The sequence below is a fragment of the Pseudophryne corroboree genome, chromosome 1, assembly GCF_028390025.1.
Source record: "Pseudophryne corroboree isolate aPseCor3 chromosome 1, aPseCor3.hap2, whole genome shotgun sequence".
In the NCBI taxonomy this organism is placed as follows: domain Eukaryota; kingdom Metazoa; phylum Chordata; class Amphibia; order Anura; family Myobatrachidae; genus Pseudophryne; species Pseudophryne corroboree.
In genome coordinates, this window is record NC_086444.1 from 237,400,521 (window position 1) to 237,414,928 (window position 14,408).

Below are 14,408 nucleotides of genomic sequence, written 5' to 3' on the forward strand. Positions count from 1 at the left end.
CTCAGTGACCGGAGTGTGAAGTGTGTATGAGGAGCAATGGCGCACAGCTGCAGTGCTGTGCGCTACCTTGGTGAAGACAGGATGTCTTCATGCCGCCGATTTTCCGGACCATCTTCTTGCTTCTGGCTCTGTAAGGGGGACGGCGGCGCGGCTCCGGGACCGAACATCAAGGCTGGGCCTGCGGTCGATCCCTCTGGAGCTAATGGTGTCCAGTAGCCTAAGAAGCCCAATCCGGCTGCAAGCAGGCGAGTTCGCTTCTTCTCCCCTTAGTCCCTCGCTGCAGTGAGCCTGTTGCCAGCAGGTCTCACTGAAAATAACAAATTCTAAGACTAACTTTCTAAGGGCTCAGGAGAGCCCCTAGTGTGCATCCAACCTCGGCCGGGCACGAAATCTAACTGAGGCTTGGAGTAGGGTCATAGTGGGAGGAGCCAGTGCACACCAGGTAGTCTAAGATCTTTCTAGAGTGCCCAGCCTCCTTCGGAGCCCGCTATTCCCCATGGTCCTTACGGAGTTCCCAGCATCCACTAGGACGTTAGAGAAAAGCTTAAATACATTATGCTAAGTGTAAGATATAACAAACATTTACATATAGGTCAAGTAAACAAAGAGTTAATCTTATGCACCTGACCAACATTAGCGGTGGGGGAGTTCAACTGTTTTACACTGCTGCGACACATATTATTCTCCTGAAGTGGTGAGCAGAAATCTTTTGTGGACAATACATAAACAGAGTGTGCATAGGTAATCTCACTTTTAGTAGGACCTACTTTTTTTGTGCGTAAAATTGACCTGTTTTCGTGCAAACACGTGGATCTGGGAAAAGTTCACAGATGCGTGCGTTTTCGCAATCGCGGCCGCGAAAACACTGTACTTATCAGGGATTTTTGTTTCTCCTGCCTCCAGACAAGTGAAACAAAATTCCTGATAATGCCCACTATCGGCATCAATTGAATTACCCCCCGTGAATTAATTAGCTGCAAATTCCCTCCTAAGGCTGCTAAATGGTATGTGGACTAAAAAGCAATGCCAATGAGATTGGAATGGTCTATCAACTGCTGCAGGAACAGTAGTTGTTGGCATTGGCAATGCTCAAGGTTTGCTAGCTCCAGTGGTGGGTTAGCTCAAGTAACTAACCTCAACACAAACTAATTGCTCCTGCTCCAACCTCCTACATGTATCAATAAATTATTAATTTACGTTTAACGTCCATGTTAAGTAAATCTAGTGTACAGTATATCTGACATAACTAATCTACAGGATATGAAAACAAAAAAAATAATAAATTTCATTTTCTTGCAAATTTTAAATAAAATGACAGAAAGGCACTGCACTGCTCAGTAGTCAGCTCAAGCTCTGGATCATAGTCACAACAAATCAGCCCTGTTCTTGTTCCAGAGCTTCAAGCTGGCTCTTAGCTCTAGAGCAGGACCACTGGCCCCACCTATCAGAATTAAAGAATTCTAAAATGTATGGGGAAAAGGTTGGGAAAAATTAAGTGAATGGCTTTGAACGCACAGCTTTGAGATACTGAGTATCTAACACGTAGCCAAATCAACAGTCCTACTAACTTCTTTGGACACAACGTGTAATAATGAAGACATTTGGGGAACAAATATATAAATGGAGATGGACATTAGAAAATGGTGCTATTGTGCAACACAAATTAGTTAGTCTCAAATAGACAATGTGGACCCAAAGCAATGCGCTCACCTGATGAAGTCTTCCATAAAGCTGGCCAGCTGATGAATCACTGTGTCTGGCCAAACTGGCCAAGCTTATTACCATCAGGACGACATACATGTTGAAAGAATTTCCATGCCTGACTTTCCTTTCATTGCGGTTTGGTCGCAGCTAGAAAATTATGTTATCACCGGCCCATTTCATAAATATGTGGATCGGGCCAATAATTGCATAATGTATCTCAGGCATAAGCATTAGTGCCTTCATAGGAAATTCTGATATTTAATTACAAGCTAGATAACAACGGTAATACCTTACATATATTCATTTATGTCTAACCTAGTTTCTCTAGAACAGTGGTTCCCAACTGCGGTCCTCAAGTACCCCCAACAGTTCTTATTTTCCAGGTCTCCTCACTGGCTTGCAAGTGAAATAATTAGCTCCACCTGTGGGTCTTTTAAAATGTGTCAGTGAGTAGTGAATACAACTGTTCAACTACTAGGTGACCTGGAAAACATGAACTGTTGGGTGTACTTGAGGACCGAGGTTGGGAACCACTGCTCTAGAAGGATGAATTCATAAGCAGTTTGGTCAGCAGTGAGAAGATTGCAGCTAGACAGCCATGCCATGTAACAAATGCATACAACATTAATGAACCATCTGGCTCACAAACCTCTATTGTAACTAAACACCATAGAAATTAAACAGATCCTGTTAAAACTATCTTCAATGTAACAATGTATAACATATTTTGGAATGCTGCTAGTTGTGTTCCTGATTTACCCAACACATTATGACTTATATCACTCACTTTTGGCCTGAAGTTAGTTGTAGGTCCAACATACTCATGCTGGGCTTTGATGGTTCCCCAGGGATGGTGAATTTTGAAGCACTCATTGCAGTAGCTGGCCTTACAATCCATGCAGCTTTTTGTGGACTCCTGGACTGGAGGCTTACAAAGGTCACACATAATTGCCGTGGCAGCACGAGCTGCCTGTCTGTAGCGTTCCACGATTGTCTCCAAAGTAAAGTTCCGAAAAAGGCCATTAATGCCACGTTCTCCAAGGTCTACATCATGTAAACATCCAGGACATGAGAGGGTGGTAATCCTCGGTGTCAAAGAATTGCGCTTTGACCCTATAAAGATCATGCATTTTGGTAAATAAAGAGAATCAAGAATACGGTGTAATTGTTTGTACATAATGAATACTACAGTTCAAGGAATATATAATGCAAGAGCGCATTTACACTATATACACAGTGCATGCTAGTATATGGCCATCCTTGATATGTTTAGGCTCCTGCCTCCAACGTCAGACAAGTATTATGCACTAAATAAGTAATTAAGCAAGATAGGTTTATGGAAAGGTTGCACCATGCAAGTTGATTCAGTGGGCTTGGCAACTACAAAGTTGTAGTCATTCCATGCAGCAGAGACAGCCCATGAATACACACTTACAGCACAATGTAGTCACAGGCAGAGCCTATAATTCATCATAGATGGATGCTACACTGTTAAGTCAGTTTAGTTATAGACATCCAAACTGGCCAAGAACTATATAGACTGTAAATATTATTTACTGCTAATTTTCTGTGTATACCAGGGGTGGCCATACATTGCCAGACCCCAGGTAAAATCTAGTTCCCAGTCCGGGATGCCTCTGGAGCTCCAGGCACTTTTGTTCCTATCAGGCCGGCCCTCTCTCTCTGTTTACACCTCGTTTGCCCTGTTCTCCAGAACAGAAGACACGATCACTGGAGTCAGAGCAGTGGCGTGAGGTGAATAGAGATGTGGATTATAGGAGCCAAAGATGGCTGACAGGAAGACTTAAGTGAGGTCATTAAGATGTGGTGGAGAACAGGCACGGAGCAAAGAGTCCAAATAGTGGTTTGTGGAGAAGAAATTAGGGAAGGCGGGTGAGTGCCCTGGAATTACAATTGCACAATATTTAAGGAGTGATCCAAGAAATTGGGTCAGTAGCTATTTTCACAAGGTGTTTCTAAAAAAATACTTCTTGGAAGTTGACCATATTGGGTCTATATAGATTGGGGCCAATAAAAGGAGTAAACAAAAAAACACCTTGTTTAAAAAAAAAAAAAAAAACTATTGGGTTAAAGGGTTTATGTATCAAACAGTGAAAAAAAGTGGAGACGTGAACCAGTGAAGAAGTTGCCCATTACAGCAAACCAGCTTTGAGGTGGCATTTATCTAGTCAGTGCATTCTATGAAATGACAGGTAGAAGCCGATTTGGGATCTCTCACTGCTTGCTACATTTCCCAGTATGTAACAGCCACATTACAGTTACTGACAGCTGGTCTGAACTCTGACCCCTCCCACAAGTGTCCGAGATATCATTACCCGAGAACTCTGACACCTACCGAGCGTGTCAGAGGCAGGACAGCCATTCCCAATTATGTGGAAAAATGGTTTTATTGGGCCTGTTCTGTAAATAGTCAGCCTCTACTGTATCATCCGAATAACTGTAAAACGAAATTTCCAAAAGTGCAGTTATCAGAAACCCGACACTTCCTGAAATGGCCTACCTGCAACCCCCTGAATTTTTATACACACAAAACATTTTTACCATTTCTTCAAAGAAGAGCAGGGGTGGGGAACCTCAGGCCCGAGGGCCGTATAAGGCCCGCAGAGCCACTTGATCCGGCCCGGCCAGGCTCACCTAGCCGGGAGCCCACTGAGATTTTGTTACTAGTGGGCGCCTGGCTTCTTACCCTCCTGAGCTCCGGCTTCCGGCTCTGGCAGTGTGTGTGCGCGGCTGTGCGGTGTTATGGGAGAGATGTCATGACTTGTCTCCCATAATTCTGAGGAGTGAGTGGCCAGGTGGAGGGCAACAGTCTGGAAACAGGAGCGGGGCTGGTGAGTATTGTGTTTTTTTTTTCTTTTAATGTGTGTGTAAGCGTCGCTACTAAAGGGCATATCTAATGGGGCATAACAACTGACTGGTGGCATACCTAATGGGGCATAACAAGTGACGGGGCATATCTAATGGGGCATAACAACTGACTGGTGGCATGCCTAATGGGGCATAACAAGTGACGGGGCATATCTAATGGGGCATAACAAGTGACTGGGAGTATATCTACTGGGGGCATAACTACTGACTGGGGGCATATCTACTGGGGGCAGGCTCATTTTTAAGTTGATCATTTTTGTATGGCCCCCCGAAGGATTTAATAAATATCCAAATGGCCCTTGGTAGAAAAAAAGTTACCCACCCCTGAAGTAGAGGGTAAGGAGTCTGATCATGCAGTCACATGAAAATGGTCCAGGAAATTCAGCCAACAGCAACCTGGCCATGACATTGCTAAATTACCGGCATAGCAAGAGATAGGCAAATGCAAAAATCAAGCAATGTCTTAGCAAGGATTAATCTGCTACAAGGGGAAAGAGAAAGGCTGTGATAAATGTCAGAATGGGCATGGGAACATGTGCCCCAGATGCCCCCAATCTCGATTAAAAATAAAATAAAAGATGGTCTAAAAATAAGATTTTAAACCTACCGATAAATCTTTTTCTCGTAGTCCGTAGAGGATGCTGGGGACTCCGTAAGGACCATGGGGATAGACGGGCTCCGCAGGAGACATGGGCACTTTAAGAAAGACTTTAGATCTGGTGTGCACTAGCTCCTCCCTCTATGCCCCTCCTCCAGACCTCAGTTAGAGAAACTGTGCCCAGAGGAGATGGACAGTACGAGGAAAGGATTTTTGTTAATCCAAGGGAAAGATTCATACCAGCCACACCAATCACACTGTATAACTTGTGATATACTATCCAGTTAACAGTATGAAAACGACATAGCATCAGTCCAAGACCGATGAGACTATAACATAACCCTTATTTAAGCATTAACTATATACAAGTCTTGCAGAAGTAGTCCGCACTTGGGACGGGTGCCCAGCATCCTCTACGGACTACGAGAAAAAGATTTACCACTAGGTTTAAAATCTTATTTTCTCTTACGTCCTAGAGGATGCTGGGGACTCCGTAAGGACCATGGGGATTATACCAAAGCTCCCAAACGGGCGGGAGAGTGCGGGTGACTCTGCAGCACCGATTGAGCAAACAGGAGGTCCTCCTCAGCCAGGGTATCAAACTTATAGAACTTTGCAAAGGAGTTTGAACCCGACCAAGTAGTAGCTCGGCACAGCTGAAGCGCCGAGACCCCTCTGGCAGCCGCCCAAGAAGAGCACACCTTCCTTGTGGAATGGGCCTTGACCGATTTAGGTAACGGCAATCCCGCCGTAGAATGCTGAATCGTGTTACAGATCCAGCGAGCAATAGTCTACTTTGAAGCAGGGGCACCAACCTTGTTGGTTGCATACATGACAAACAGTGCTTCTGTTTTTCTGACTGTAGCCGATCTGGCCACATAAATTTTCAAAGCCCTGACGACATCAAAGGACTCTGGATCCTCCAAGTCACGCGTAGCCACAGGCACCACAATATTTCATATGAAAGGATGAAACCACTTTTGGCAGGAATTGAGGACGGGTCCGCAATTTTCGCTCTATCCATATGGAAAACCAGATAGCGGCTTTATCACATAAAAGCCCCTAATTCCGACACTCGCCTAGCCGAAGCCAAGGCTAATAACATGACCACCTTCCAAGTGAGATTTTTCAACTCCACCGTTTTAAGTGGTTCAAACCAGTGTGACTTAATGAAACTTAACACCACGTTAAAGGTCCCAAGGCGTCACCGGAGGTACAAAAGGAGGCTGAATATGCAGTACTCCCTTCACAAAAGTTTGTACTTCAGGGAGAGAGGCCAATTCCTTTTGAAAGAAAATGGATAAGGCCGAAATCTGAACCTTAATAGATCCTAATTTTAGGCTGAAATTCACTCCAGTTTGCAGGGAGTGAAGGAAACGTCCCAGATGGAATTCTTCCGTAGGAGCATTCCTGGCCTCACACCAAGAAACATATTTTCGCCATATACGGTGATAATGTTTAGATGTCATGTCCTTCCTAGCCTTTATTAGCGTAGGAATGACCTCATCCGGAATACCCTTATCCGCTAGGATCCGGCGTTCAACCCCATGCCGTCCAACGCAGCCGCGGTAAGTCTTGGAATAGACATGGCCCCTGTTGCAACCGGTCCTGTCTTAGAGGAAGAAGCCATGGATCTTCTGGGAGCATTTCCTGCAGATCTAGATACCAGGTCCTTCGTGGCCAATCTGGAACAATGAGGATTGTTCTCATTCCTCTCCCTCCTACCATTCTCAACACCTTGGGTATGAGAGGAAGAGGGGGAAATACATAGACCGACTGGAACACCCACGGTGTCACTAGGGCATCTACAGCTACTGCCTGAGGGTCTCTTGACCTGGTGCAATACCTCTGTAGCTTCTTGTTGAGGCGGGACGCCATCAGGTCTATCTGTGGCAGTTCCCACTGACTTGCAATCTGTGCGAAGGCTTCCTAAAGAAGTCCTCTCTTGGATGCAGGTCGTGTTTGCTGAGGAAGTCTGCTTCTCAGTTGTCCACTCCCGGAATGAACTGCTGAAAATGTGCTTACATGATTTTCCGCCCAGCGGAGAATCCTGGTGGCTTCTGCCATTTCCACTCTGCTCTTTGTGCCGCCTTGGCGGTTTAAATGAGCCACTGCGGTGATGTCTGACTGGATCAGAACCGGTAGGTCGCGAAGCAATGTTTCCGCTTGCCGAAGGGTGTTGTATATGGCCCTCAGCTCCAGGATGTTGATTTGAATACAAGTTTTTTGACTTGACCCAAAGACCTTTGAAGTTTCTTCCCTGTGTGACTGCTCCCCCACCTCCGTGGCTACCAGAATCCAGTCCTGGATGGCGAACCTGCGACCCTGCAGAAGGTGAGCACTCTGCAGCCACCATAGGAAAGACACCCTGGCCCTAGGGGACAGGGTGATTAACTGATGCATCTGTAGATGTGATCCGGACCACTTGTTCCGTAGATCCCATTGGAAAGTCCTAGCATGGAACCTGCCGAAGGGAATGGCCCCGTAAGATGCCACCATCTTTCCCAGGACCCGAGAGCAGTGATGCACTGACACCTGTTTTGGTTTTAATAGGTTTTTTACCAGAGTCATTAGTTCCTGGGCCTTCTCTATCGGAAGATAAACCCATTTCTGGTCCGTATTCAGAATCATACCCAAGAAGGGCAGACGAGTCATAGGAACCAACTGTGACTTCGGGATATTGCGAATCCAGCAGAGTTGCTGTGACACCTTCAGTGAAAGTGACACGCTGTTCAACAACTGCTCTTTTGATCTCGCCCTTATAAGGAGATCGTCCAAGTATGGGATAATTGTGATTCCTTGCTGGCGTAGGAGCACCATCGTTTCCGCCAATTACCCTGAAATTGGTAATGACAATACTGTACCGTAATTCTCAGGTACGCCTGATGGGGTGGATAAATGGGAACATGAAGGTATGCAGCCTTTATGTCTAGATACACCATAAAATCCCCCCCTTCCAGGCTGGCGATGATCGCTCTGAGCGATTCCCCCTTGAATTTGAACCTTTTCAAGTATAGGTTCAAAGATTTTAATTTTAAAATAGGTCTGACCGAACGTCCGGTTTCGGGACTACAGCCAAGGTTGAGTAATATCCCCTTCCTTGTTGAAGGAGGGGAACCTTGAGCACCACCTGTTGGAGATACAATGTGTGAATTGTATTTAATATTATCTCCCTTTCTGGGGGAGAAGCCGGTAGGGCCGATAAGGAAAACCGGCGAGGAGGCACCTCTTCGAATTCCAGCTTGTAACCCTGAGAAACAATTTCTATTGCCCAGGGATCCACCTGTGAGTGAACTCAGATGTGGCTGAAGAGTCGAAGACGTGCTCCCACTGGGGCGGACTCCCTTAGCGGAGCCCCAGCGTCATGCAGTGGATTTAGTAGAGGCCGGGGAGGACTTCTGTTCCTGGGAACTAGCTGTGCCCTGCGCCCTTACCTCTGGTAAGAAAGGACGCTCCTCGTACTTTGTTTTTCTGCGACCGAAAGGACTGCATTTGATAATGTCGTGCTTTCTTAGGCTGCGAGGGAATAAGGCAAAAGATCAGATTTACCAGCTATAGCTGTGGAAACCAGGTCCGAGAGCCCTTCTCCACACAATTCCTCACCCTTGTAAGGTAAAACCTCCATATGCCTCTTTTAGTCGGCATCACCTGTTCATTGCATGTTCCACAGGACACGTCTAGCAGAAATCGACATAGCGTTGACTCTAGAACCCAGTAGACCAATGTCTCTTTGAGCATGTCTTATATATAAGACAGCATCTTTTATATATCCTAGGGTCAATAACATGGTATCCTTATCTAGGGTTTCAATCTCCGCTGATAAGGTATCTGTCCACGCTGCTACAGCACTATAAACCCCTGCCGACACAATCGCCGGTCTGAGTAGTGTACCAGAATGTGTGTAAATGGACTTCAAAGTACTTTTCTGCATGCTATCTGCAGGATCCCTGAGGGTAGCTGTATCTTGGTATGTCAGCACTACCTTTTGGGTAAACGTGTCAACGCCTTGTCCACCCTAGGGGAGGGTTCCCATCGTATCCTGGCCCTAGCAGGGAAAGGATACACCATGAGAATTCTTTTGGGAAACTGCAGTTTCTTGTCTGGAGATTCCCGCTCTTTTTCACACAATTCATTTGGTTCATGAGAGGGGGGAAATGTTATCTCAGCTTTCTTACCCTTAAACATGTGTACCCTCGTGTCAGGGACAGATGGGTCATCAGTGATATGCAAAACATCTTTTATTACAATAATCATATATTGAATACTTTTCTGCCAGTTTTGGCTGTAACTTTGCATCATCGTAGTCGACACTGGAGTCGGACTTCGTGTCGGTATCAGTGTCTTATTTTGGATAGTGGGCGTTTTGAGACTCTGAAGGTCCCTGCGACATAGGGACAGACATGGGTAGATTCCCTGTCTGTTCCCTACTCTTTTGTGCAATAAATTTACCTCAGCACTTAATTCCACATATCCAGTCAGGTGTCGGCGTTATCGACGGAGACACCACACACACATTTGCTCCATCTCCTCCTTAGAAGAGCCTTTTACCTCAGACATGTCGACACACACGTACCGACACCACACACTCAGGGAATCCTCTTATCTGAAGACCGTTCCCCCACAAGGCCCTTTGGAGAGACAGAGAGAGAGTATGCCAGCACACACCCAGCGCTAATACCCCAGGAAAAAACACACAATGTGATTACCCAGTAGCGCTGTAATACTATTATTTGCTGCCAATTATGTGCCCCCCCCCCCCCTCTCTTCTCTGAAACCCCCTTTCACCGTGGATAAGCAGGGGGGAGTCCGGGGAGCTACCTCTCAGCTGTGCAGTGAAGAAAATGGCGCTGGTGAGTGCTGAGGGAGAAGCCCCGCCCCCTCGGTGGCGGGCTTCTGTCCAGCTTAAATATAATAAAAACTGGCGGGGGATATATATATACACATACATACATATATATATATATACACACACACACACATATATATATATATACATATATATATATATATACACACATACATACACATACATACATACATACATACATACATATATATATACACATACATACATACATATATACATGTATACAGTGCCTAGCTGTATATATCTCTTTTGCCAGAAATGAGGTTTATATTGCTGCCCAGGGCGCCCCCCCCCCCCCTACGCCCTGCACCCTTACAGTGACTGCCGTGTGTGAGGTGTGTGGGAGCAATGGCGCACAGCTGCACTGCTGTGCGTTACCTCAGTGAAGATCATGAAGTCTTCTGCCGCCTCTGAAGTCTTCTTTCTTCTTATACTCACCCGGCTTCTATCTTCCGGCTCTGTGAGGAGGACGGCGGCGCGGCTCCGGGACGAACTCCAGGGTGAGACCTGTGGTCTGACTCCCTCTGGAGCTAATGGTGTCCAGTAGCCTAAGAAGCAGAGCCTTGAAACTCACAGAAGTAGGTCTGCTTCCCTCCCCTCAGTCCCTCGATGCAGGGAGTCTATTGCCAGCAGGCTCCCTGAAAATAAAAAAACCTAACAAATATACTTTCTGTCAGGAAGCTCAGGAGAGCTCCCTGAAGTGCACCCATCTCCTCTGGGCACAGTATCAAACTGAGGTCTGGAGGAGGGGCATAGAGGGAGGAGCCTGTGCACACCAGATCTAAAGTCTTTCTTAAAGTGCCCATGTCTCTTACAGAGCCCGTCTATCCCCATGGTCCTTACGGAGTCCCCAGCATCCTCTAGGACGTAAGAGAAATAATGCATACCTATTTTTAATGTTCCTCCTAAAACATTCCCTTTTATTACTGCATACCAGCAGTAATAGTACCTGATGAACAAGCATGGTCAAGACCGTGGGCTTTGCCTTATACAGTCAATGCAACATGAAACATTTATATTTTATATACCTTTGGCAGCAACACATAGACCTCAATACCTTCCTGCAGATGGTTGGGTACTACATATCCGTGCACAGCATGTTGACAGTCAGGATCCTGGCGGTGGAAGCCAGACTTTAAAAATCCCGGACAGATCTTGGTGAGTATTTTAACCCTACCCGTCCCCTTCTGAAGCCTCCCCCTCCCTCTGTAGCCTAACCCCAACCCCAATACTTACAGTTGGGACTTTGACAAGTACACAGGGTGCAAAGGACAAGAACTTCACTTGTGAAGCAACTACAAGAGATCACAGTGCTGCATAGGCCTGCCATCCAAAATGGAGCCCTGCTGAGTAGTACCAAGATATGGGCACTTACCAAGTAGAATACTGTTTACCACTGCACCCAATGTATGGCTCTCTAATTTTCCAATTCAAGAACTGCACCACAAATCATGCAAGCCACTGGCGGCTAAACTGCAAGTCTTTAACCAACTGTGCAACATCATATGTACATCCAAATGAATTACTGTATATCACACTTAACTCAGTGTCGCAGGGATCAGAGCCTGTGTTTATTTAATGCCACTTATGCTTTACCTCTACAGATTGAGATCATTACTTTCATTATATATAAAGTCATGTTTCCAGACAATCGCTGAAAAAAAATAGTTAGAAAATTGCAGGCACCACATATTTTAGGCTGTTTATGCATTTTAAATTATTGCCACTTTAAATCTAGCCTCTAAATCACTAAAAATTAACAGTGCCTGCAACTCGCAAGTGGTTAGATTTGGGCCAGTATGTGTATTGATAAAGTGTTGAGGACTTTTTTATAATCAGCATGCACAAATTAATGTTATTTTGTAAAAAATGCCTTCTGCTAGCACGCCTCCTATCTGCCTTTACGTGACTAATCTGTACAGGTGCCTGCATTTCTGTCAACATAAGAATGGGCACTATTACAGTGGGTCATTTATAAACTGAAGGACCCCATCTTGACGTGGTAGATGGGCACTACAAGTCTCAGCATGGTAAAACCTTTGCAACTGCCAACCTGCTATAACGCAATTCACAGTGGATCGCTTAACAACGCTGGGAAAGTGGATGTAATCTAGGATGGTAAGTCACTCTCCCTGGATTCTGCGGAAAATCTTAGGAACGCTGCAGTTTCAGACAGAAAGAGAAGGCAAATATGACAGGAGCACTAGACCACGGACTTAAGTTATACTGGCAGATGTAAAGCCATGAAGCTACCAATGTGTGAGACATAAGCCAACTGAATTGAAGGGGTCTATTTACTAAGCCTTGGAAAGAGCTAAAGTTGAGAGAAACTGGCAACCAACCAGCTCCTAACTTGCTTTTCAAACAAAGCCTGTAACATGGCAGTTAGGAGCTGATTGGCCGGTACTTTATCTCTCTAAAAGGCTTAGTACAGAGACCCCAAAGACTTAAAGAAGTTCAAATCCATATTATAACAGATGGATTCTTAAAAAGCCACTTAACCTACAACAATTGGCTTCTATAAAAATAAAATAAAAAAAAATAAAAAAAAAAAGGGTATAAAAGTACTTTTTTAAACCTATAAACACATAATACCTTGACATAATAGGGTTTTTACAGCTCATATATTCAAATTATGTTGCACCTGTACTGTAGACAAAAATACTGCTGGCACAAAAAAAAAAAAAAAAAAATAATAAAAAAAAAAAAAAATTCTAACAATTCGTTAGATCTTAAATACTCATTTCAGTTCTTAAACGCCTGCCATTTTTACATATACGTTTGATAAATGTAACTAGCACTCTTGTCACGGGGTTACTTGTAAATTAGTGGATCTTTAAGATTTAGAGATACACAAAACACAATCAGAATTTGAAAACATGTAACAGTTTGTGTTCAACAAATACAACAACAAATGCATGCATACACCAAAGAGTGAGGCACACGGAAATAAAGACACCAATCCCTGCAACATAAGCTGCACACTTTCATTCTGTTGGAAGTGACTCTAGCATGAATAATGGTACACAAAGTTATGCAGAAACACAATGGAATGTCCAAAATTTTATAGAATAAAATGGTAACGCTACTTCTCACCTCTATTATTCTATTATTCAAGTGCTGTGCACGCCGGCGGGCGCTAGATGGCGCCCAGAGCAATTAAAGTGTTGCTCTGGTTGGGCGCGCACAGCCGCCATCGCTGACATTCCTGTTATGTTGTTCCGTCATTTTGACGGACTAGTAACTAGCGACGGTGTAAACAAAATGATTCTGTACATGAAGAATAAGATGGCTTCAAGAGAAAATAAAGATTTAAGGTCTAGCTATGCTCACAATAGCTAATAAGCACTGATGCACCACCTGCTGTAAAGTAAGGTTATTAGAAGTCACAGAAGAAATCCATGAAACCCAGAGACCTATTTAACTTATACTTCATTAACAGTAGTTTAGGCAAAGAAAACGCTTTGTATTCTAATAACTACTATATAGCTTTTTCATTATGTACCCTATTTAAGGTATGAATATACGATTTGATGGGGATAAAGATTTTCTAATTGATCTCTCGTGGGAATGAACCAGTAAAACATCGCCAGGACATCAGACTGATACTGAGCAATACTTGCTGGTGGCGGTCCTGGAGTCTTCTGTGCACTCGCGCTTGTTACATGCACAGTAAAACTGGAAGTCCACGCTTGAGCTCATGGAAAATAAAAGAAATTGTTTAAGAAAAATACAAAATCGTAACAAAAGGAATTCAAATTTGAGCATTTGTTTTAAATAACCCTCTCCTCTGCTATCGCTATCCTGAGATGGCGACAATAGATCAGGTTAGCGCCAGTATTTTTTTTATTTTATTTATGCTTCATAGAAAAACAGAGATAGATGGCAAAGGCTATTCAAAAGCAAGATCTATCTCCCTTTCCATAAATAGGCCCCTTAAGGGCAGAAAGGAAATCTACCGACCTTTCGTACAGCAGCGATGTGTGGCGCTACACTATATGTTACAGGGGGTTCAGTATGATATGCCGGCTGATAAAAAAAAGACAGCCGTAATACCAGCACATTCCCTCACGGGCTTGCTGCGCTCTCCGCAGGTTCTATTCTCCCTCGGTTTGTGAAATGGCCCCACCACCCGAGTGGGAATATCAGGGGAGTGGTCGGAATACCGACCACTGACATTTTACCAGCTGTCAGGATTCTGGCATTGAGATCCTGAACACCGGGATCCTGACAGCCGATATATTAACTACATCCAGTTACAGGTTAAAAGCAGGATGAAAAGCTGGGTGATGGTCCAATCAGTAAAAAGGCTATATGCCCACGTTTGTTTGGAACACTGTTTAACAAAGA

At 44.5% G+C, this 14,408-nt stretch overlaps 1 protein-coding gene across 5 annotated transcripts in view; it reads right to left on the reverse strand.

Annotated features, from left to right (window-relative positions):
* Window positions 1-14,408, reverse strand: part of TRIM36 (tripartite motif containing 36) — a 173,587-nt gene that overhangs the window by 74,647 nt on the left and 84,532 nt on the right. For all 5 annotated transcript variants that reach the window (XM_063964150.1, XM_063964147.1, XM_063964146.1 and 2 more), the window contains one exon: window positions 2,492-2,817. In XM_063964150.1, the coding sequence (XP_063820220.1) occupies window positions 2,492-2,817 (326 nt within the window). The remainder of the gene's footprint in view (window positions 1-2,491; window positions 2,818-14,408) is intronic.